This window comes from Adiantum capillus-veneris, chromosome 26 (assembly GCF_014529385.1).
Source record: "Adiantum capillus-veneris isolate H3 chromosome 26, ASM1452938v2, whole genome shotgun sequence".
NCBI classification, from domain to species: domain Eukaryota; kingdom Viridiplantae; phylum Streptophyta; class Polypodiopsida; order Polypodiales; family Pteridaceae; genus Adiantum; species Adiantum capillus-veneris.
Genome location: NC_140956.1, coordinates 118608578 through 118629710, shown reverse-complemented (window position 1 = coordinate 118629710; position 21133 = coordinate 118608578). Strand labels below are relative to the sequence as shown.

The following is a 21133-nucleotide window of genomic DNA, read 5'->3' as shown; positions in this document are numbered from 1 at the left end:
TCACTCTCTTCTCTGTCTCTCCCTCTATTCCCTATCCCTTTCTCTCTCTATTTCTCTCTCTCTCTCTCTCTCTCTCTCTCTCTCTCTCTCTCTCTCTCTCTATACTTCCCTATCTCTCTACTGATCGAACGAGCGACTGAGCTAGGGAGATCCAAACGCCCATGACTATCGAGGACTACACAACATCGACAGAGGCTGCATCAGAGGATCCAGGGCACTTTGGCTCGATATGCACAACACCCGCTCAGACTACTGACCATGGAGGAGATTGATGAGATCCGCCAACGACGACCGATGCTAGATCTCCTATGATCTACCTATCCCAGCTAGCTGTTTTAGCTGCTTAGTCCACACCCAGCAGTTTAGGATTCCATAATATTTTATTTTGTCATCTTGTTACTCTGACTTTGTATCACATCCACCACATTGTAACTTTCTGGTCTCATAGGTCACTTTGGCCTTTTGAAGACGTTAATATAACATTTCATTTCATTTCTCTTTAATTTCTCTTTCTTTAATTTTAATGTCATACGCATACATTAATTCTCTCTCTCTCTCTTTAGTTTTAATTTCCTACGCATACATTTTTCTCTCTCTTCCTCTCTTTAATTTTCTACACACACACACACTTCTCTCTCTCTCTCTCTCTAGCGTTTTAAATTTTTATGTACACATACACACACATTTCTCTCTCTGGAGCACTCTGCCAAAATTTCATAGAGGTAATATTATCGACGCATATTTCGACGCGTCTAGCGACGCAGATTGCGTCGATCATAACAGAATTTTTTTTTCTTGGGCAGAGGACAGACAGTCTGGCCTGTGTCCAGTGAAAAGATGGACAGGGCCACAGCCAGACTTCCTGTCCTCTGCCCAAAAAAACGAGCAGCACCAAAATCAACCGTGCTCCCGCAGAAATTTCGACAGAGTTTCCTTCATTTTAACATAAACTTTAAAAAAGAAAACCATATCTATACGTCTCCTATATGCTATCCATGTACGATCTCACATGAGATTTAAGGCCAATGAAAGAAATGAAATGAGCTTTGTGCGAAATCATAACCAACTTAAAACCATAACCATAACGAACTTAATTTGCGCAAAACCATAACCAAATTAAAACCATAATCGACCATAACTATATTGATCAAAACTATAATGTAGATAACCATAACTATAAACAAAACAATAACCATAAACATAACCAGAAAGTTAAACATAACCATAAACAAAACAATAACCATAACCATGGCTATACAAGAATAGAAAAAATAACCATGTTTATACAATGACAATAACCATAACCATAAGGAAAACAATAACCATAACCATGTCTAAACAATAACCATAACCATATATGTCTATACAAAAAAGAGACACAAAAGCGTGTCTGTGTCTCACAAAGAATATATATGAAATCCACGGATGACTAAGCGTTACAACCTGCACATTGAACAAGTCACAAAATTAGTATTGATATTACTTCACATATACTTATTTAATTAAATCAACTCACACATATTAACGTCTCACCTCAATCGATCAGCGAGACTCTAAGGTCTACAAGCTCTCCTGAAGCATCAAGATTATTCAATACTTCATAGATACCTCTATGATATCCATTTGTCTCCTCCTGGCGTATCCGTGCTCGATGCATCGCAAGATTCTGCGTTTATACAAAAATCAAATTAATAAGAATACATGATACATCACGTTTAAAAAAATGTCATAGCTAGGATTGGATTAGAATCTCACAAATTCATAGCGAAAGGTGTCGAAGCCTCCGTTGCCAATATGAGATATCGCCCTGCTTATCTGTCGTATCTGTGCGGCCTGACGCTGCTGTCTGAACCACGTGTCTGTTGTCCGCTTATCCTCCCTGATCTGTTATCACGTCTCGTATGGGATGCCCAAAGGCTTCGACGAGCCGGTCCTGAAAGCCTGCCGAGCTGCATCTTGTCGATGTTTTACGGTGTCCCGTGCAACACCCTTGCTCCACCTCCTCGGAACAGCCTTTGAACCCGGAACAGCCTTTGAGGCATCATCGATAAGATCTTGCACCGTATCATCGTCTATCTCTAATTGCAGACATAACTCTGTCCCAACTTGTTCTGGCAGATTATCTTCATCCATTGCATCTTCATCTACAAGTGTCAATTCTGCCAGAATGGCCATCTGGAAGTAATGACCTTCCCGCAACACTTTAGCTGGCACTCTCTCGCCAACCGCATCTTGTTTGTAGCGCATTTCTCTGCACTTAGGACATGACAGACAATCTGCGAATTCATTGCGAAAAATAATGCAATCATTTGGATATGCATGAATCTTGTTGTAGTCCAAGCCAACTGAGGTCAATAGTTGCTTTGGGTCTGGCCTGGAGGGGGGTATTTCATTGCCAGCCAGGAGAAGTTTCTTCCGCAACAACCTGTTTAAGCCACATTAAATTAAAAATCTCTCCAAGCACGTTACCATTGTAATCGGAAAATCTCTTTTGTAAAATACGTACCTAAACAAAGCAGTGACGCTTGCATCTGACCACCCGTACACTGACTGAAGATTCAAAAACGTCAGACAAGTACGAAGCACAGATATTTTGGCGCCTTCATGGATTGGTTGACATGCCAACTTCCTCAACATGTCTTGAGGAGATAGGGGCACGGATTCTAGTGCTGCTTCGTTAGCGTTCTCCTCGCTTGTCTGGAAGAGAGCATCCAGCATCTCCTCCATGCCGTCGTCTTCTGTCTGTAAGCCCTTTTCTGCTTCCATCCTTGGCTCTATATTGGTAGGACCTTCACGCATAATCCTTTTTCTCTCTCTCAGATATAGGTTCTATGTCACGAAAATCAATGCCCGTTCCGTAGGAGTCGTATCGTAGATTCTGTACGGTTTCTCTAGCAAACTCTCCGTACTTGTGCACATGCTCATTACGTAACATATCCTACGCTTGCGCAGGATTTGATACTTGCAGGGCGTGCACGAACATACAATCTTTTCCTCCATGTTAGTTGATGACGTTGCCATCTACAATGATTATGAATGTTGTTTTAATATATATACTCCTCACAATGTAAACTACCTCGCATTCTCTAATCTTGCCCAATCTCCGTACACCTCGGTTCAGAGGTGTACGAAGATCAGGACCACCGGGTCAAAATCTCGTCTTTATTGGTCAAATCCTATATGGGTAGACACATACGTGCACTCCCACGTGTACATGGAAATGCATGTAGCGGGCAAAACCCCTTTGCCTCTTGTAGTTCCATAGTTTCTTCTAGGGGGAGAGAGAAAGATAGAGAGAGTTTTTGTCCTTTTCACACAATTGGTTATCCAACCTAACTCTTTCTCTATCTACTATCTATCTCTCTCTCTCTCTCTCTACCTCTGTAGCTATCTCTAGTTAATTCTCTCTCTCTCTCTCTCTCTCTCTCTCTCTCTCTCTCTATATATATATATATATATATATATATATATATATATATATATATATATATATATATATATCACTCTCTATTTCTCTCTCTCTCTCTACGTACCCTACCTCTCGTTCTTTCTCTCTTGACCTCGCTCTCGCTATCTCTCTTTCTCTCTCTCTCGATCTCGCTCTCGCTCTCTCTCTCTCTCTCTCTCTCTCTCTCTCTCTCTCTCTCTCTGTCTCGCTCTCCACTTCCCTACCTCTCTCTCTCTCTCTCTCTCTATATATATATATATATATATATATATATATATATATATATATATATATATATATATATATATATATATATATATATCACTCTCTTCTCTGTCTCTCTCTATTCCCTATCTCTTTCTCTCTCTATTTCTCTCTCTCTCTCTTTCTATACTTCCCTATCTCTCTACTGATCGAACGAGCGACTGAGCTAGGGAGATCCAAACGCCCACGACTGCGGAGGACTACACAACATCGACAGAGGCTGCATCAGAGGATCCAGGGCACTTTGGCTCGACATGCACAACGCCCGCTTAGACTAATGACCATGGAGGAGATTGATGAGATCCGCCAGCGATGACCGATTCTAGATCTCCTATGATCTACCTATCCCAGCTAGCTGTTTTAGCTGCTTAGTCCACACCCAGCAGTTTAGGATTCCATAATATTTTATTTTGTCATCTTGTTACTCTGACTTTGTATCACATCCACCACATTGTATCTTTTTGGTCGCATGGGTCACTTTGGCCTTTTGAAGACGTTAATATAACATTTCATTTCATTTCTCTTTAATTTTAATTTCCTACGCATACATTAATTCTCTCTCTCTCTTTAATTTTCTACACGCACACACACTTCTCTCTCTCTCTCTCTCTCTCTCTCTCTCTCTCTCTCTCTCTCTCTCTCTCTCTCTAGGTTTTAAATTTTTATGTACACATACACACACATTTCTCTCTCTTTCTCTCTTTGATTTTCTACACACACATTTCTCTCTCTCTCTCTCTCTCTCTCTCTCTCTCTCTCTCTCTTTAATTTCTTACACACACACGTTTCTCTCTCTCTCTCTCTCTCTCTCTCTTTCCTACACACACACACCTCTCTCTCTCTCTCTCTCTCTCTCTCTCTCTATCTATCTCTTTCTTACACACACACACACACGATGTAGAGGGGTTGTGGGGGGGGGAGGGGGAGAGTTTCATAATATCTGCGCAGCAGGTTTCGGCCAAGATCTGAGCGCGTGCGTCGCAGGCGAAAATGGCTCCTTCGCGTGGGTTTCCCTCTTTTTTCTCCCAATTTTTTTTGCGTCGAAATGTGCGTCGATATACTCGTGGTAATATCCGTCGATATGCGCGTAGAAAAGTATGCCTTGCCACGCGCATATTGACGGATATTCCGACGCATATATCGACGGGGGTGGAAAGGTACGACCGTCGATATATACTGCGTCGATATCTTGATGTTATGTTGTAGTGGTATATCGACGCATATTGCGACGTTTTCGTAGAGACGCATATTTCGACGGGGTGCGTCGATATACGCGTCGAAGGCCCCCTTTTTTTTGTAGTGAAAAAGGAGCATTAAATGACTTACTAAGCCTACCCTTTGTAACTATACCGAATTTGGTATAGTTGTGAAGTTCAAGGTATAGTTGGGAGGATGAATGAACAACTAAGCCTTATGTGACCATGCAAGAGACTTAATTATTCACATTAAATGCTTTGTCTGAGCATAGTTGGCATAGTTATCAATAACTGATAACTAAGGCGTGACCATGCCCTTGGAAGGAGGGCGACGTTGGTCAGTGGAAGGCCATAGGATTCATTGTACAAAGTTGTTGCAAAATTAAGGCCGTTGGATTCTTTGGCTAGATGAGCTCTACATGGCAAGGTTCTTTGTAAAATATATTTGTTGTCCCTTTTGTTTCTTTACATCACCTTCTTTGAAAGACAAGTGTCCCTCAGGGATTCAAAAGTCTTGTGAATAGAAATCTTAAACTAAGGCAGCATTTACTTTGTATGCATGCTTGAAAATGACTTCTATACTTTTATACTATATATGAAGTTTCTTAAATTTTTTAAGGAAAGAGAGACCTTCTATGTGTCACTCATTGCTTCATTTAAGAGAAAACCTTATAAGACCTCTATTTAAAAATGCAAAACTCAAAGGTAGGAAGATTTAAAATGCAAAAGTAAATAGTAACATTGCAAAAAAATGAAAAGACTTTTGGGAATTGAAAATCAAAGGCTTTCTATTTTACACAAAGTAACTGAACCATTTAAGTACACATAGCAAAATGACTTTGGAAAATGTAAAGTCAAAAGCCTTTCTACTTCAAATAAAGTAAATAGTCCACCTTAAGTATACATAACAAAAAAAAGACAATTGTTGTGGATATTTTATTGTTTAATGAGAACTTAATTTTTAAAGATAAATTTGCCTTTGTTTTTTCAAAGGGTTTTTTTTAAGACTAATATTGATATCTCTTAACAATTTGTGAAAGTGTATTTCAAATAAAAAAATTTGGCAAAAATCACAATAGTAAGTGAATGTATTTAAATCTCAAAAACATTACAAAAAGACCTCAAGCTTAGCCGAGCCTTGAGGCTACCAAGAACAAATTAGGTGTACTATACTAACAAACTTTTACTTATCGTAGCTTGCCACAACGGCATCCGTGTATTTTGGAAACAAACAAGTGTATTTTCAAAATTTTAAAAATAACTATAAAGAGACACTTCTATACCCTTTTTGAAAGTGCTTGAAAAATTGTTGGCATTGGGCACCTGTGTTGGTGTCCCTTCTCTCTCAATTTATCGGTTACTATAGTGAGTGCATGTATGTATGTACATGCACATGACAAAGACATTAACAAAAACTCAAACATTGAGTATATTTTATAAAGAGAGGAGGGCTTGCCTGCTTATGACAAAGCTCGGACATCCATGGGGTAGATCTGGATGCAACTCAAGTATGTAACCTAGGAGAGAGAGAGAGAGAGAGAGAGAGAGAGAGTTGACAAAGAGAGGAATTTTGTGGACAACCCACTATTAGATTTAGCAAGAGTATATCTTCTTGTGTAAATCAGCTTTTGGGATGGTAGATAGGTCAATTTCAACACGTACATACGTGCTTACGTATTTGTGTATTATACGTGTGTGTGTGAGTGAGAGTGGAGATTATATATATATATATATATATATATATATATATATATATATATATATATATATATATATATATATATATATATTAATATATTAAAAGGGCACTTATCAACGAGAAGAAGAGAGTAGAGAGAGGTTCCATGTATATGTGTGTGTGCGTGTGAGTGTGTGTGTGTGTGTGGGAGAGAGAGAGAGAGAGAGAGAGAGAGAGAGAGAGAGAAGAAGAAGAGAATTTTAACAACGTAGGAAACTATCCCAAGAGACCTTAGAGATCTAACCGACGAGGAGAGTTGAACTCAAGACCTGTTATTCAAGAGGAAAATGGTATAACATTTCTATCACTCAAGTGAAGTAGATTGGTTATGCCATTTCCGTCTTGAATAAATATTTCCTCCCCCCTTACCTTCAACATGCCATGGTGAGTCCTCACCTTGTTTTATTATGAGAAGAGGGACATTTGGGTCTTGGCAAGTCTAAAACGCTGACTTTGTAAAACTTTGTTGGGGGAAGGAATGGAAAACCTCACATGTGAGTAATATAAGCCAAACGACGGGGAAAAGCAGTGACGTAAGAGAGTTCATAATATAGACACTTGGAGGGCTGGGATTCGAGGAGAAGCGACGAGACCTGAAGGGGCTGACTCGGGCAGAGCAGCGCGTGACGCTGTTTGGGTATTCCCGGAATCCCGGCGGCCAAGCGCATCTCTCCCGCGCTTCTCCTTGTTCTCTATATATCAGCTCCACGCCCACATTTTAAAAGGGACCTTCGATCTGCGCTTTCTCTCTGATCTCTCTCTCTCTCTCTCTCTCTCACACATACACACTCGTCGTACCCTTTTCCCATTTCTGCAAACTTCCGAAAAACCCAGTCTCTCTTTCTTATTTATTCTGTAGAGCGCATTGTAGTTAGATAATTCCAATCGTGTAGCTCAGAAATTGGCTAGCAGCATCATCTCTGCTTCCCTTCAACCAGCAGAGATGGATCCCTTCAACCAGCAGCATGATTCCCCTGCGTTTGGTCCAGACGATCATCATCTTGCAACGGCCAGCTTTGATCTCCCATTGATCATCTCTGCTCAGCAGCTCCTCCAACAAATTGGGTGGACCTATTACACAGTTTGGAAAGAAGTGCACTCTCCACTTCCAGGGTATAATTAGTCCATCTTTATTAACTATCCTCGCAGCATATATGTCAGCACTTAGGAATCAAATTACTAATGCTGTGTATAGAAATTAGTAATTATCTGGCTCGAAGTCAGTCTCCAACTATCTACCTCTTGATCAATGCTTCCAACACCACGACTAGCTTAGCAAGTTCATCTTTAATGCTGCTGGGAAGTTAGAACTCTTGCATTGCTGCTATATATGTTATATAATTTAATGTCGGGGCCGGCTGTCTGCAGGCTTGTGAGGAGTAGAGGAGACGTGAACGAAGCATTTGCTGGCACCAGTACAGCCGTGGAGCATAATTATCAACAGATCTTGATGAGGAGCCAAGGTTACGAAATGGGACTAGTCTTGCAGAGATTTTACCAACAGTGCCGCTTGCTGCCCCTGGGATTAGGGTACGTGATATCTTTGTCTTTGCAGCTAGTGATCAGTTACTTCAAAGAAAATTCCTGTAATTGGTGCGGATATTAATCGAGCACTAGAACTTTTGATCACAAAACAAAACACCAAGCATACAATTAATTAAATAGAATATAGTACTCTAGGAGTGAGTGGCTGCATCTCACGTTCTTGTTTAATTGCATATTTCCTTTATTAATTTTGGGAGTTCCGAGGATTAATGCAATGTTAACTTCTCTCCCATATATTGCAGCCAATCACATTTGAGAGCCTGCCGGCCCACACCGAGTACGTGGGAACCTGCCATTAGCTATGACACCACTCAATGAATTAGTTACATCTGCAGCAGAATGATTTAGTGACATCTGCAAGTACTGATCAAGTACTTCTATGCATGTGTACTTCTTGTGTATTCATGTCTCACCTCTGCAGCTAGCTGTATGCATGTAGCTGGGTTTGTCGATTAATCGTCTTCTAAACATACGTAATGTATATTTGGTGATGCATAATGCAGGATTGCTGGAAGAGCAACAAGAAGCAGGCAGCATCAATGGGCTTCAGGAAATGAGCTCTTGCAACAAATAAATGCTTTAAGTAGCTATAATCATCAACCAGCTCCCTTTGCCTTGCAAACTCATGGATTCCAGGTGAGCTACTAGTACTGACTCTAGAACTTCAATCAACCAGAATTTGCCTCATCGCTGAAGTGGTCTTCATGACTCCTAATTAAGGGACTTTTGTCTCCTGTTCTGTAAGCAGACCATAGTTTGTGTACCGTTGCAAAAGAATGCTGGAGTCTTGGAGATAGGCACCACAGAGCTGGTAAGAGCATTATGGTCAAATTTAAGATTCAAAAGTGGCTATGTCAACGTTAGTATTAAGTGGGATGGCCACATCATGAAAGATGCATCATTGGTTGACAGTACGACAGTACGTCATGGCAATTGACATGCTAGCGATGTCCTAATCTTTTGCTTAGATTCTAATTTAAACTCCTCAATAGGTTCCAGAGAGTGGTGGTAGTACTTCTATGCTACCCCAATATTTATTGGAGTTCACAAATACAATAGATAGCCAGCTGATCGAGGGTGGCGGATTAGGGCCGATGCTGGCCTCACTGCCTTCAAACATTTGTAGACAGTATTCCGGAATATCTGGAGAGGCAGAGTTGAAGCAGAATAGTACAGCACTGGTTTATGCTATGGCCAGAGAACCAAGCCTCGCATTAAGTTCCTACCTCTCTTCGACTTCCTCGCTAAGCTCCTCATCATCTTCTTTGGAACAAACGATGAGTCCTAGCCCTGCAGCTCAACCTTCTTTCAGTAATAATAATGATGAAATGCTTAGGAGTCCTACCAGCTGTGATCTACAAGCTGCACCAATGAGCATGGTAACTAGCTTTAATCAACTTGACATTCTCAATCAAACAGACAACCCACACACATTATATGGTAGCTCTGTCTCTATTATGCCAAGTTTGAGCTTGGAAGCTCATGATCATAATGTACATGATCCAGCGGCACTGTCTCCTTTCTATCGTAATCAACAGCTTCTCTTTCATGACAGCCCTACCTTCAGCTACTTCTCATCATCAAGAAATGTCATGGATGTTACGCCGTCTCGGCTTCCCTTAATGCCTTTTCTGAGCGACTACATGCCTCAACAGCCCTTGATCAGAGATCAATTTCATATTAGTCACCAGCTAGGTATTGAATCATCTGGCCAGAATGTTGGTAATGCAATCGAGGAGTTTAAGGATGGTTCCAGCGCAAGAGAGCAGATGAGTTCTGCGGGTGTTGGAGCGGACATACTTGGCACTGATAAAAGAAGCAACAAAGACTTGATAATGCAAATGCAGGGATCAACAAGTAATATTGTCAACCCGGGTGGATCAGATGCAGTGAATCTCAATCAGAATCCTTTTCATGCTGTAGACAACCCCGGACCAGATCGGCCTCAGAGTAGATTTGTGTTTAAGGCTTTTCAGCCATGGAGTTTAACAGTACAACCTAGAATGAAGAGGCCCAACCAGCTGAGATCAAATATTAATATAAACAAATACAGTGTGAAGCAGATATTGCGAGTTCGCTTGCCCCAGGTCCAAAACATGATGAATGCGGAAGGGGCTGCTGCGAGAGCTACTAGTTTTGTGTTGATGAGACGACGATCAGAAGCAGCGACATCATTACAGCATCACTTAAAATACGATTATAACCAGGGTGCTAGAGGAGCAGGTAGTGTTAATGTAGAAGCAGCAACACATGATCAGACTAATGAAGCAGCATCTGCCAAGCAGCACATGTTTGCAGAGCGAAATCGCAGACGCAAACAAGGGGACTGCATTTCCATTCTCCGCAGTCTCGTCCCCAACATTACCAAGGTAATTGACTGACTCGCATAACTCTATACCGGGCTTATTCACATTCTAGGTGAGCTTTTGAGCAAGCCATATATCACAAAAAGATTTAGAAATTTTCTCATGTAGGAAAACGGAGTCTTTTTCAGTGTTTTTCATACAATGCGTAACATCATGAGCTTCTGCTCAAGAGGCACCACGGGGGCAGGGGACCACCGGTCCCCCCCACCAGGCTGGCAGTCCCCTACCCCCAATCATACCTAGCCAGGTATGCGGTGCCTCCCTCACAGAAGCTCATGATGTTGAGGTAAGTCACAATGTGGGATTAATTATTGTGAGAATTTGTCCAAAAATTATTGTTTTATATTGCAAAACTTATAAGCAATGCATCTTGCATTTTTTGCATGTAGCTTGACCAAAAGCCTAAGTAGTTATAATTATTAAAGGCTTTGATTTATATTCACTCATCAGGCTTGTCCGCAGCCTTAATAGGCTGAGCGTACGGCTTGCATTTGTTTGTCATACCTGGTTTGCCAACAAGCAAAAGTAGGTTGTACACAGCTAATCATCAGTAGGCTATTAATTTTGACCTCGTGACAATTAATTAGCTATATGCAAAAAATGCATCTATACTGATTTCCACAAGCCTAAATAGCCTCTCGACTACACCAAACTTGCTTAGAGGCTATAATTTGACCTTGTGAGCAAGCCAGAGAGAATTATAAAGCCAGAGCAAAAATATGCTCCTAAAAGCAAGAGGGCACACATGATCAAGCTCTATCAAAAACCAGATAATACATTATGCCAGACTAATAAATTGAAGCTACTTCTAGTACAGTAGGGAATTTGTACTAATTAAATGAATTTGTCGTTTAATCATAATGCAAAGAGATGCAAAATCGTTCATGAGATCAGAGCCTTGAATTTTCAGATTATGCACATTTTCTCTGACAGTTTCTTTCACCTACATGGATTTACAGAGAGAGAAGGTAACAATTCTTGAACGTACGATCGAGTATCTCAAAGAAGTCCAAAGCCTTGTCCATGATCTTCAGCGACAAAACGATTCATTGCAAAAGAGCAGCACTAGGGACCTTGGGAATACGATGGGGAGCCATCAATCTAGTTCACAAAACATAGATATTGCTACTACAGAAAAACTGGCCCATTCTACTAGCTTATTCAAACCACATGCAAGCTGTGAGTTCTATCATTTCTCTCAAGACAAACAAATCCATCCTCATTTTGAGCTAGGTTTCAGCATTGAGCTTAGAGATGTAGACGCAAATGCAGCCATCATCAACATTGTAACATCCCTTGATCAGAAAAAACTACAATGTATTGATCTTAATATGGAGCTTGATCAAAACTCAAACTACTTGCTTGCAAAGATCGTGGCACAACATAAGGTAAATTAGTTTATTCTTCCTTAGTAAGTACTTGTTTGTTGTGGATCTAAGCCTCCATATATATTCACATGGCTTTCTAAAATTTCTAAGATGCAGGACGGAGAGAACAACACCCCAACCTTAGCGGAGATCCATGATATAAAACAATGGTGGGCATATCATGTTGATCGAATATCCAAATAGTGTAAGGTCCAAATGATGTAGTCACATGAAATACGATCAAGGTAAAGGTGAATCTAGCCCACATTGAAGCCATTGAAGGAGAAAGAGTTCTCTTATGTAGATTTGATTTGCGTATTAGTCTATGGTTAGTATTGCCACATATATTTTAGCCATGGATTACTTGTGATCGACAGAGTGCGGTAACAAGTTTCAAAATCAGTTCTCTAATATCAAAGTTTTCTGGACTTCCGACATAGATTTTGTTGGCACACAATAGTAAAATGATATTTGCACCAATCTTTGCTTAAGCGAATATGGTCTTTTTTACATACCAGCTCTAGAGCTTATACGTAATAGACAAGGCGACAAACTTTGCTCAAATGAAGTGAGATCCATATGGTCTTTGCCTCTACACAGACACAAAATGTCATGTGGGAAATCATATTGATGAAAAAAAGGAACAAAACCTTAAATCTTGGATTGGATGTATTCCTTCACAAAGAAAAATTCTCGAGTCAAATTATAGCAGGATGGACTCTCGAAGAGCTATGCTCCCAAGAGTTCAAAAAGAGCAATCTCTAGTAACTATGGTGGTAAAAGAATGTTGCGTGAAAACTGGTGGCCACTTCTTGTGAAATTATTTCCCCAAAGAACTAAGTATTGAAGATGTGACAGACGGCCAAGCTTCGTAGGCCAGAGAGCTGGCTTGAAATAAGATCATGTGGAAAGTGCAATGCACTTTACACCTAAGTGGAGTTCAAACCTCACCACATACACCTTATCCCTACAACAGCTAGATTGCTTATCCAAGCCTATAAAAGGAACTCCCCTTGTATTGTTCTAGAGCAATTGTTGTATGCAATTCAAATTCGAATTTCCCCCTCTACTTGGTGTCAACTCCCCCTTCCCTTCTCTCTCACCCCTCTCTCTCTTCTCTACCTCCATCTCTCTGTCTATTCTCTCCTTCTCTACTCTCTCACTCTATCTTCTATATATCACTCAAGTTCACATGGTATCAGAGCTTCAGAACTTGAGCTCCTAAGTACTCTACGAGCCTTCTCTCGAAGCAACGGCCTATTTTCACGCCCATCTCTCACTTCCAAGGTTCACTCGGCCAGCATGACTAGCGCCTCGTCACCTATGGTTGCAACCACCAAGTCAAGGTATTTCACCATTGACAAGCTCAATGGGAACAATTACAATGTGTGGAAGCTGAGAATGGAGCTATATTTGAAGCAACTTGGCCTCTGGAAGATTGTTTCTAGAGATGAAATAAGACCAAGTGAAGACGAGTACGCCTCCGACACGAAGCTACACTCGGCATGGGATTCCAGGGACATTACGGCTCAAACGGAGATTATACTCCATTGTGAGGATAGGCAAGTCCAAATGGTGCGGACTCTATCCACCTCTAAGGTTATTTGGGAATTCTTCAACAACAGTTATAGCACAGTGATCTTGTTTATCAAGTCTCCCTGATCAAGAGGCTTGTGAACAATACTATGCAAGAAGGCCAATCTGCAGTCAAGTTTCTTGACAATTGGCAGCCACTGTTAGATGAAGTTCTCATCTCTGGAATGGAGATTTCAGAGAAATTTCAATGTATGCTTCTATTGGCAGCTTTACCCGCAAGCTGGAGAGCCTTTGTTACTACTCAAGCCCTGTCCTAGATGCAATTGCAAGGCCTTGTATCCAAAATCCATCATGAAGAAGCTTTGAGAGACCAGTCTAATGGCTCTACTCCAGTGGCTCTAGCCACTCATATCAATTTCAGAAAAGGTGGTCCTAACCACCATTACAACAATTCAAGGCAGTTGCATAAAGGTGGTTCTAACCACCCTAGAAATGCACCTTATGGTCAAGTTTAATGCCACAACTGCAAGAAGTTCGGACACATTGCCAAGGACTGCAGGTCCAAAACCTAGCATCATGGTGGTAATCATGGAGGATTCAACGGACATAAAGAAAATGGAGGCTATCATCACAAAGCTCATGCTCATTTCACTAATATTTCAAGCTATGATGGTGATACACACCCTACTTCTATACAAATTTTTGTTGCAAGCTTTAGCTCCTCTAAGCCACATCACAACTCTTCTATCTGGTATCTAGACACTACACTCCTCTTCAACACCCACTTGAAGTCCTCATGGGAGATAGCAACATTCAACATGCTAAAGGATATGGCAGTGTTGCCATTACCCTACCAAATGGCACTATAGCTCACTTAGACAAGGTATACTATGTACCTGGTCTAAAGCAGAATCTCATCTCAGTAGGAGAACTCACTTCAAAGGGCATTACAGTTTCTTTCACGCATGATAAGTGCATCCTGCATACAATTGACACAAATCACAAGCCTTTCTCTATATCTTGCCCCAAGGAAGGACACTTGTATCCTCTCGGCTCTAGCAAAGTCCAAGCCAAAGCACTATCAACAGTCATCAATTCTCCTAAGCAAGAGGAGACACTTACTTGGCACTACACGCTAGGGCATGTCTCACAACAAGTGCTCAAAGATATGCAGCAGAAGGAGCTAGTGGTAGGTTTGCCAACCACAATTACACCAATTACATTTTGTGAAGCATGCGTATTGGACAAAGCTAAGCATTTCAAGTTTCCAAGGTCAAAGTCCCATACAGCTCAACCTCTTGAGCTTATCCACTCGGATTTGTGCGGCCCAATGCAGAAACAATCACTCACTGGCAACAAATACTTCCTAATCTCAATCGACGACTATACAAGGTACACTCATGTCTATTTCTTGGCAGATAAAGCTGCAACATTTATCAAATTTTAGGCTTTCAAAGCTATGGTGGAGACACAACTGGATCGCAAAATCAAGGCACTGAGGACAGACAATGGTGGAGAATACAAAAGCAACGAGTTTCAACAATATTGTGTATCAAATGGTATTCGACAGGAATTTACAATTCCGAACCACCCTCAACAAAATGAAGTCGCCGAGCACAAGAATCGCACTTTAGTTGAAGCTGCTCGCTCAATGCTAGCCCTCGCTCGACTTCCTATTACATTCTGGGAAGAAGCCATAGCTACCGCAACCTACATTCAGAATCGAGTCCTCTCATCCGTCAATCCACACAAAACTGCTTACTAGCTATGGTTCAACCACATGTCCAACACAACCCATCTCAAGATCTTTGATTCCTCGGCATATCCTCTGCTCACCAGTCAACCCAAATTTTCTCCTAAGAGCATCCACACTATCTTCTGCGGATACGCCGACACTCATGGCGTTAAGGCATATCGCCTTTACGATTCGAAAACCAATAAGTTTTTGTTCTCAAGGTCAGTGGTATTCTGTGAATTTATTCTCTTCAATCATCCTGGCGATCCTCCACGCTCATTGACCACTGAGCCTCTTTTGCCTACCCCAGATACACTATCCAGTAAGTACACTACGGCTACTACATTTAACAAATCAATGAACCATGGTGTGAATACACCCTTGACCACATTAATTCAAAATCAAAAGCTCACAGGCTTAAAAACGAAAACTGTCAATGCTTCTAAGCTGGCGCAACCTGTAGCGCTACCCTTAGCTTCAGCTTCCCATCGTTCTGCATCTACTCCACTTGCGCCACTTGATGGCATGGCCACACACTCTAGAGTTCTCAAACACACTACAAGAAGGCCACACACACACACCATTTCAGCCCTCTGGAACATGCCATTCCTCTCCTCATAAGCTCCACTTCTCAAGCTCCATAGCACCATCTCCTGCTCCAAGCACAATCAGCCCCTTACCTCATTCAAAAATGTCCCCAAACAGCTCTCATTTCAGCCCCTCAGCTTCTCCTTCCTCGCCTCTAAGCATGGCACACACACCTATTGTCGTATTCTCCTCCTTCTCAACCCCGCCTACTTCTACTACTCGTAGAAACACCATCAATCCCATCACTATTTCCCCTTCTTCCTCAGCCCGCAAGACATCCAATCATCATTCTATTCAACCCTCAGGATCAGCCCCAATGGATGATGAAGGGATATCGCCTCCCCTTCGCCCTCGACACCGCTCTCTCGAAGCCATCTACGAAGCAACTTCCTTCGCCTCATTCTTGCTTCAAGAAGAAGAAGACCTATCCATCAACATCCCCGACCCGCTTGAAGAGAATACACTCACTCGAAGACGCCATTGCCTCTCCCAAAGGCGAACAATGGATTGAAGCCATGAAGGAAGAGCTTCAAGCTACACTCTCAGTCGAAAACGCCATTGCCTCTCCCGAAGGTGAACAATGGATTGAAGCCATGAAGGAAGAGCTTCAAGCACTTGAAGAAGCTCAAACTTGGACTATCACGCCAAGGCCCGACGGCGCCAATGTCATCGGTTGCCAATGGATTCTCAAGAAGAAGCATCGCCCCAACACTTCTGTCGAACGCTACAAAGCAAGGCTTGTCGCGAAGAGCTACACGCAACAACATGGTACAGATTTCACTGATACTTACTCTCCCGTCATGGGTATCACATCATTTCGCATACTTGTTGCATTAGCCGCTTTCTTTGACATTCCTCTTCATCACATTGACATTCGCACTGCCTTTTTACATGGATGGCTAGATAAAGTCATTTATATGGCTCAACCGCCCTACTTCTATTGTGATGATCCCACTATCTATGTATGCAAGCTACATAAGCCTATATAGGGTCTCAAGCAGTCTGCACGACAATGGTTCAAGCGCTTACATGCTTTTCTTAACAAATGGGGATGGGTTCAATGCACTTCTGACCCAAACTTATTCTATCATACTCTCTTTCATGAATGGGTAATCATTGGTGTCTATGTTGATGATATTCCTATCATTGCTAGTGATGAGACATATGTCTCACATGTTGTGGAAATGTTCAAGGAGGAATTCCCAGTCCATGACAACGGCTCTATGACCTACTTCTTGGGCATAGAGGTCAACACGGATCCAAATGGTAGATTCATCAAGCTTTCTCAGCGGAAATACATTGAAGACATATTGGGTGAGGATGGTCTTCTCTCTTCTAGTGCACAGCTCTCTACTCCACTTCTTGTCAAGCATAAATTATTCACTTCTCTGCCACCATCTAATGATGATACTTATTCTATATCAAGCTTTCCCTACGCTCGCTTAATCGGCCAGCAAAGGTACCTCATATCATGCACAAGACTTAACATTAGCTTTACATGTCATGTATTATCTCGCCATATGAAGGCACCTCACAAATGCCATGGTGTCGCTGCCAAGAGGTCACTACGCTACTTACACCACACTCGCTATCATTCTCTCACCTATTATAGTCAGCACCACTCATCACCACTGCAAATCAAAGGTTTTTTTGATGCCGATTGGACCGGCCAAGACCCAAATATGCATAGCATCTCTGGGCATATATTTCTTCTTGCAGGTGGTGCTATTTCTTGGCGAAGCAAGCGCCAGACTTCACTTGCTCTATCATCTGCCAAGGCAGAGTATATAGCAGTATCCCTCGCTGCTTGAGAAGCATTGTGGCTTCACCAACTCCTAGAAGAACTACCAATTCCATGTGCCACTCCGCCAATCATTTTACATTGCGACAATTAGTCAACAATTGCAATGGCGAAGAGTCCTCAGCTTACCGAGCGCACAAAGCACATAAAACTCGCGTATCACTTCATCAAGGAGCTAGTAGAAGACAACTTCATCCACCTCAAATACATCTCTACCACAGAGAATGTTGCCGATTTCCTTACCAAAGCAGTTCCTCCTGAAAAACACGTTCTTTGCTCAGCAAGAGCCGGTTTGGAAGCTCCCTAGCTTCATCTTCAACAACACTCATTGTATTTCAGCATGGTTTTATTTTGTATTCGCATTTGAGGGGGGATCTCCTCACAAATGCTTTATGCTTTCTGTTGTGATTTCGGTTTGAGGGGGGATGTGGAAAGTGCAATGCACTTTACACCTAAGCGGAGTTCAAACCTCACCACATACACCTTATCCCTACAATAGCTAGATTGCTTATCCAAGGCTATAAAAGGAACTCCCCTTGTATTGTTCCAGAGTAGTTGTTGTATGCAATTCAAATTCAAATTTCCCCCTCTACTTGGTGTCAACTCCCCCTTCCCTTCTCTCTCACACCTCTCTCTCTTCTCTACCTCCATCTCTCTGTCTATTCTCTCCTTCTCTACTCTCTCACTCTATCTTCTATATATCACTCAAGTTCACAGATCAAGAGCCTGAAGATGGGAGAAAATATTTCCCAAGCCGTTATTAGGGATTGGACCAATCAGAATGTTGCTCTACAATAACGGCTTTAAAAGCCTGGTTATACTTCCACCTCTGATGGAATTGCACCCAAGAATGCATCGCCGAAAAGCTCCACAATTAAAGTAAGGTTGATGCAGCTTCCTAGCTAACTAAGGAGGAATAGGCCCTGCAAGAGATGGCAATGAGTGTATGATTTGTAGCCGTGCAAGTCTAGTGGACAAATCAACAACTCGAGATGGCAATGAGTGTATGATTTGTACCCGTGCAAGTCTAGTGGACAAATCAACGACTCTTCATGAACGCCCTTGGACAGGTTCAATACTTGTTCTGTGTGTGGAGAAGTGGGGGATGCCCTGCCCTCCAGCAACCGCGCCTAGCTAATTAGTATGTAGAGCCTCCGGACTAGGGGATTAAGCTCATGATATTAACAGTGAGAAACTGAGAACCCATTATCCTACGTAACATTAAAGTGTCCAAATTTCAGCTTGTGCTCTTGAATCATTAGCTTGTACTATAAATACACCTTGCAAGGTAAGCAGAAGCAGCAGCACCTGCCTATAATAGCTAGGCCGCCCTCACAGAAATATTTGAAGAGTACAAAAGATAGTAGAGACGTACCTGGCTCGATCATGCAGAGAAGCGATGTAGAGATGGAGGCTCTGTGGCAGAATATACTGCGCCTAGCCTTGTGGCTCTCTGCATTGTGATGCATGTTATTGAGGAGCTGCACCTGATCGCAGTGATCGGTGTCTGTGCGCCTGCGCATGTTCTGAAGAAACGTACAGGACTGGACTCTAGAGAGTCAAGAGTCAAGGAGACAGAGACGAGAGAGAGAGAGAGAGAGAGAGACTCAGAGAGGCATCAACTCTCAAGAAGGCAATTTCATTTCATGCCTCAAATTTCAAAAGGGTCAGTACAGCGCCGTGAAAATAAGGGAGTACTTTTTATGATACTGTAAGAACATCCTCTCCCCCCAACATCCTCTCCCCCCTCAGGACTAAATAACACATAGTATTAATGAGGGGAGGGGGGGGGGGGTTTTAAGGGGATCGAAGGCAGAAAAGTGCGCGCACGAAAATCGGAGAGGTTGTAGTCGTAGATGGGCACTTAAAAATTAAACCCGGCCACAGATTAAATCCGGGCAGCGTCGATGTTTTAAATATAAAACCCCAAAAACTCGGGCCATGGGTACAAATGTGCGCGCAGGTGGGATGGTTACCCCATGCGTCACAATATGGGCAACGAGGCTCTGGGTTCAAATCGAGTTGCCGCCCGGGTTCTTTTTCGCATTGACTTGCCGCGCGTCCGGGTTTAATCTGCCTCGGGCTCCCCGCATCCACTTCCGCGTCGTCGATACCGTTACCCCCCCCTCCTTAATGTTATGTGTCACTTAGTGTCGTGGCTCTCCCCCCTCAAGTCGGCAGTCCCCTGTCACATGACTACGTTCTCTCTCTCACTCTCTCAATGTACATGGGTTTTCCCTATCTTTGTTGGTTGATCATCCACTAGGGAGCCTAGAGTGTCAATAGGGCAAAGAAAGTGAACATTGGTCAAGACAATTGCCCCACGGGCCAAAGAGGTGAAGACTTGGAGCATCTATTTATCGGATGTCCCAAGGTATCCAAACTCTTGGCTTGTTTAAAGCGAGCTTAAGGCTGTCAAACAGTTCATGCACTCCATTCCTCCGTTAAGGAGATTCTGTTGGAAGAATGTAGATACATGAACATTCCGTCGTGAAACATGTGGAGTAGCAGTTATCTTTAGCATTGCTAGTGTAAGATAAATGATTCTTTATACAGGGCTGCAGTCAATTTTCTCATCAGCCTCTCCTTTTTTAGCTTAAAAGGCTCTCTATCTTTTGTACTGCTACTATAAAGGATGCCCTAGAATCCCCTCTACATTTTGTCTAGAAACAATCTAAAATGACAAGTCTCGTGAAGGAAGATGATTAGCTAGTGTGTACTCCAAGGAAAGACTTCTCATGTCAATAGATATCCAGAAACATTGATTTATGTATGGGGATGACCTCTTTCCCCTTCTTTGAGATCCTTTGTAACATTTACTTCTCTTTTCCATACAATGTGTTGTTCTTTTTATAATAAAATCAAGTCCAAGGTAGTTTGGCTCATTAAATTCAGTTTCATGGCTTAGAGCAGTTTTGTGTAATACATCACATTCTTCGCTTGGATACTGACGGAAACTTTGGTCTCTTTCTCTTGCAGCTTGCATAATGCCAGGAACTTTTGGACCTCAATAGAGGAAATAAGTAAAGAAACCTTCAGTCCTCTTTCCCCCCTAAATCCTCATTTAGTGACAAGCTCTAGCTCTTGTTTTAGACGTCTCTAGCTTGCTTTTTACAAGTTTTGCAGAAGCATGTGATGCAAGCTAAACTAAGAAACGTACAATGTACAAAATTGCTTCTATTATACAATTTTTCTCGTACTTTTTGGCATGTCTAAAGGGCATAGCCAACTACGATCCTCAATAGTAAAACATAGGGGGGCTCAAATAAACACAATGTAATGGGATCTCCTTTGCAAAAGGTAGCATACATTTTTCTAGGAAGTAAATTAGGACACTAGAAAAGCAAACTCGGGTAAGTAAAAAAGGGTGTTGAGAGGATAGGGGACCAAGCATGCTATTCTCCACCCAAGCTCTTTCTCTTATAGGCTTCCTAACCTATATGTAGGAACCGTCGAATCATGCTTAGCGGAGCGTGCCTAGGGCTCGCTTCGGGGTTGTGCCCCCCCTTGGTCCTAGCCTTGTCCTGACATTACTCCCCCTTTGAAGCG

At 42.1% G+C, this 21133-nt stretch overlaps 1 protein-coding gene, 1 long non-coding RNA gene and 1 pseudogene across 3 annotated transcripts; 2 read left to right on the top strand and 1 right to left on the bottom strand.

Moving 5' to 3' along the window:
• Positions 1–1299: 1299 nt before the first annotated feature.
• LOC147424062 (uncharacterized) lies at positions 1300–19169 on the bottom strand. The gene is made up of 3 exons (XR_015186533.1): positions 18960–19169; positions 1534–1666; positions 1300–1443 (listed from the first exon to the last, which is right to left on the bottom strand). It is a non-coding gene; the product is annotated as an uncharacterized LOC147424062 (long non-coding RNA).
• On the top strand, positions 7144–12981 carry LOC147424064 (uncharacterized). 2 transcript variants are annotated; one of them, XM_086501283.1, is made up of 7 exons: positions 7144–7759; positions 8015–8176; positions 8695–8827; positions 8940–9002; positions 9184–10560; positions 11517–11945; positions 12042–12981. In XM_086501283.1, the coding sequence occupies exons 1-7, from the start codon at positions 7590–7592 to the stop codon at positions 12126–12128; spliced, it is 2421 nt and encodes an 806-aa protein (XP_086357409.1). In that variant the 5' UTR covers positions 7144–7589; the 3' UTR covers positions 12129–12981. The 2 variants fall into 2 exon arrangements, with proteins under 2 accessions (XP_086357409.1, XP_086357407.1); XM_086501281.1 differs by having other exon boundaries at positions 12036–12981.
• LOC147424063 (uncharacterized) lies at positions 15914–17594 on the top strand (annotated as a pseudogene).
• Positions 19170–21133: the final 1964 nt, after the last annotated feature.

What these genes read in the sequence shown, in the direction of transcription:
- LOC147424064 (XM_086501281.1), top strand. Translation starts at nt 7,590, where the DNA reads ATGGATCCCTTCAACCAGCAGCATGATTCCCCTGCGTTTGGTCCAGAC. An exon ending in TTGCTGCCCCTGGGATTAGG is followed by an intron (nt 8,177 to 8,694) that starts GTACGTGATATC and finishes TGCATAATGCAG; the next exon opens with GATTGCTGGAAGAGCAACAA. An exon ending in TGCAAACTCATGGATTCCAG is followed by an intron (nt 8,828 to 8,939) that starts GTGAGCTACTAG and finishes TTCTGTAAGCAG; the next exon opens with ACCATAGTTTGTGTACCGTT.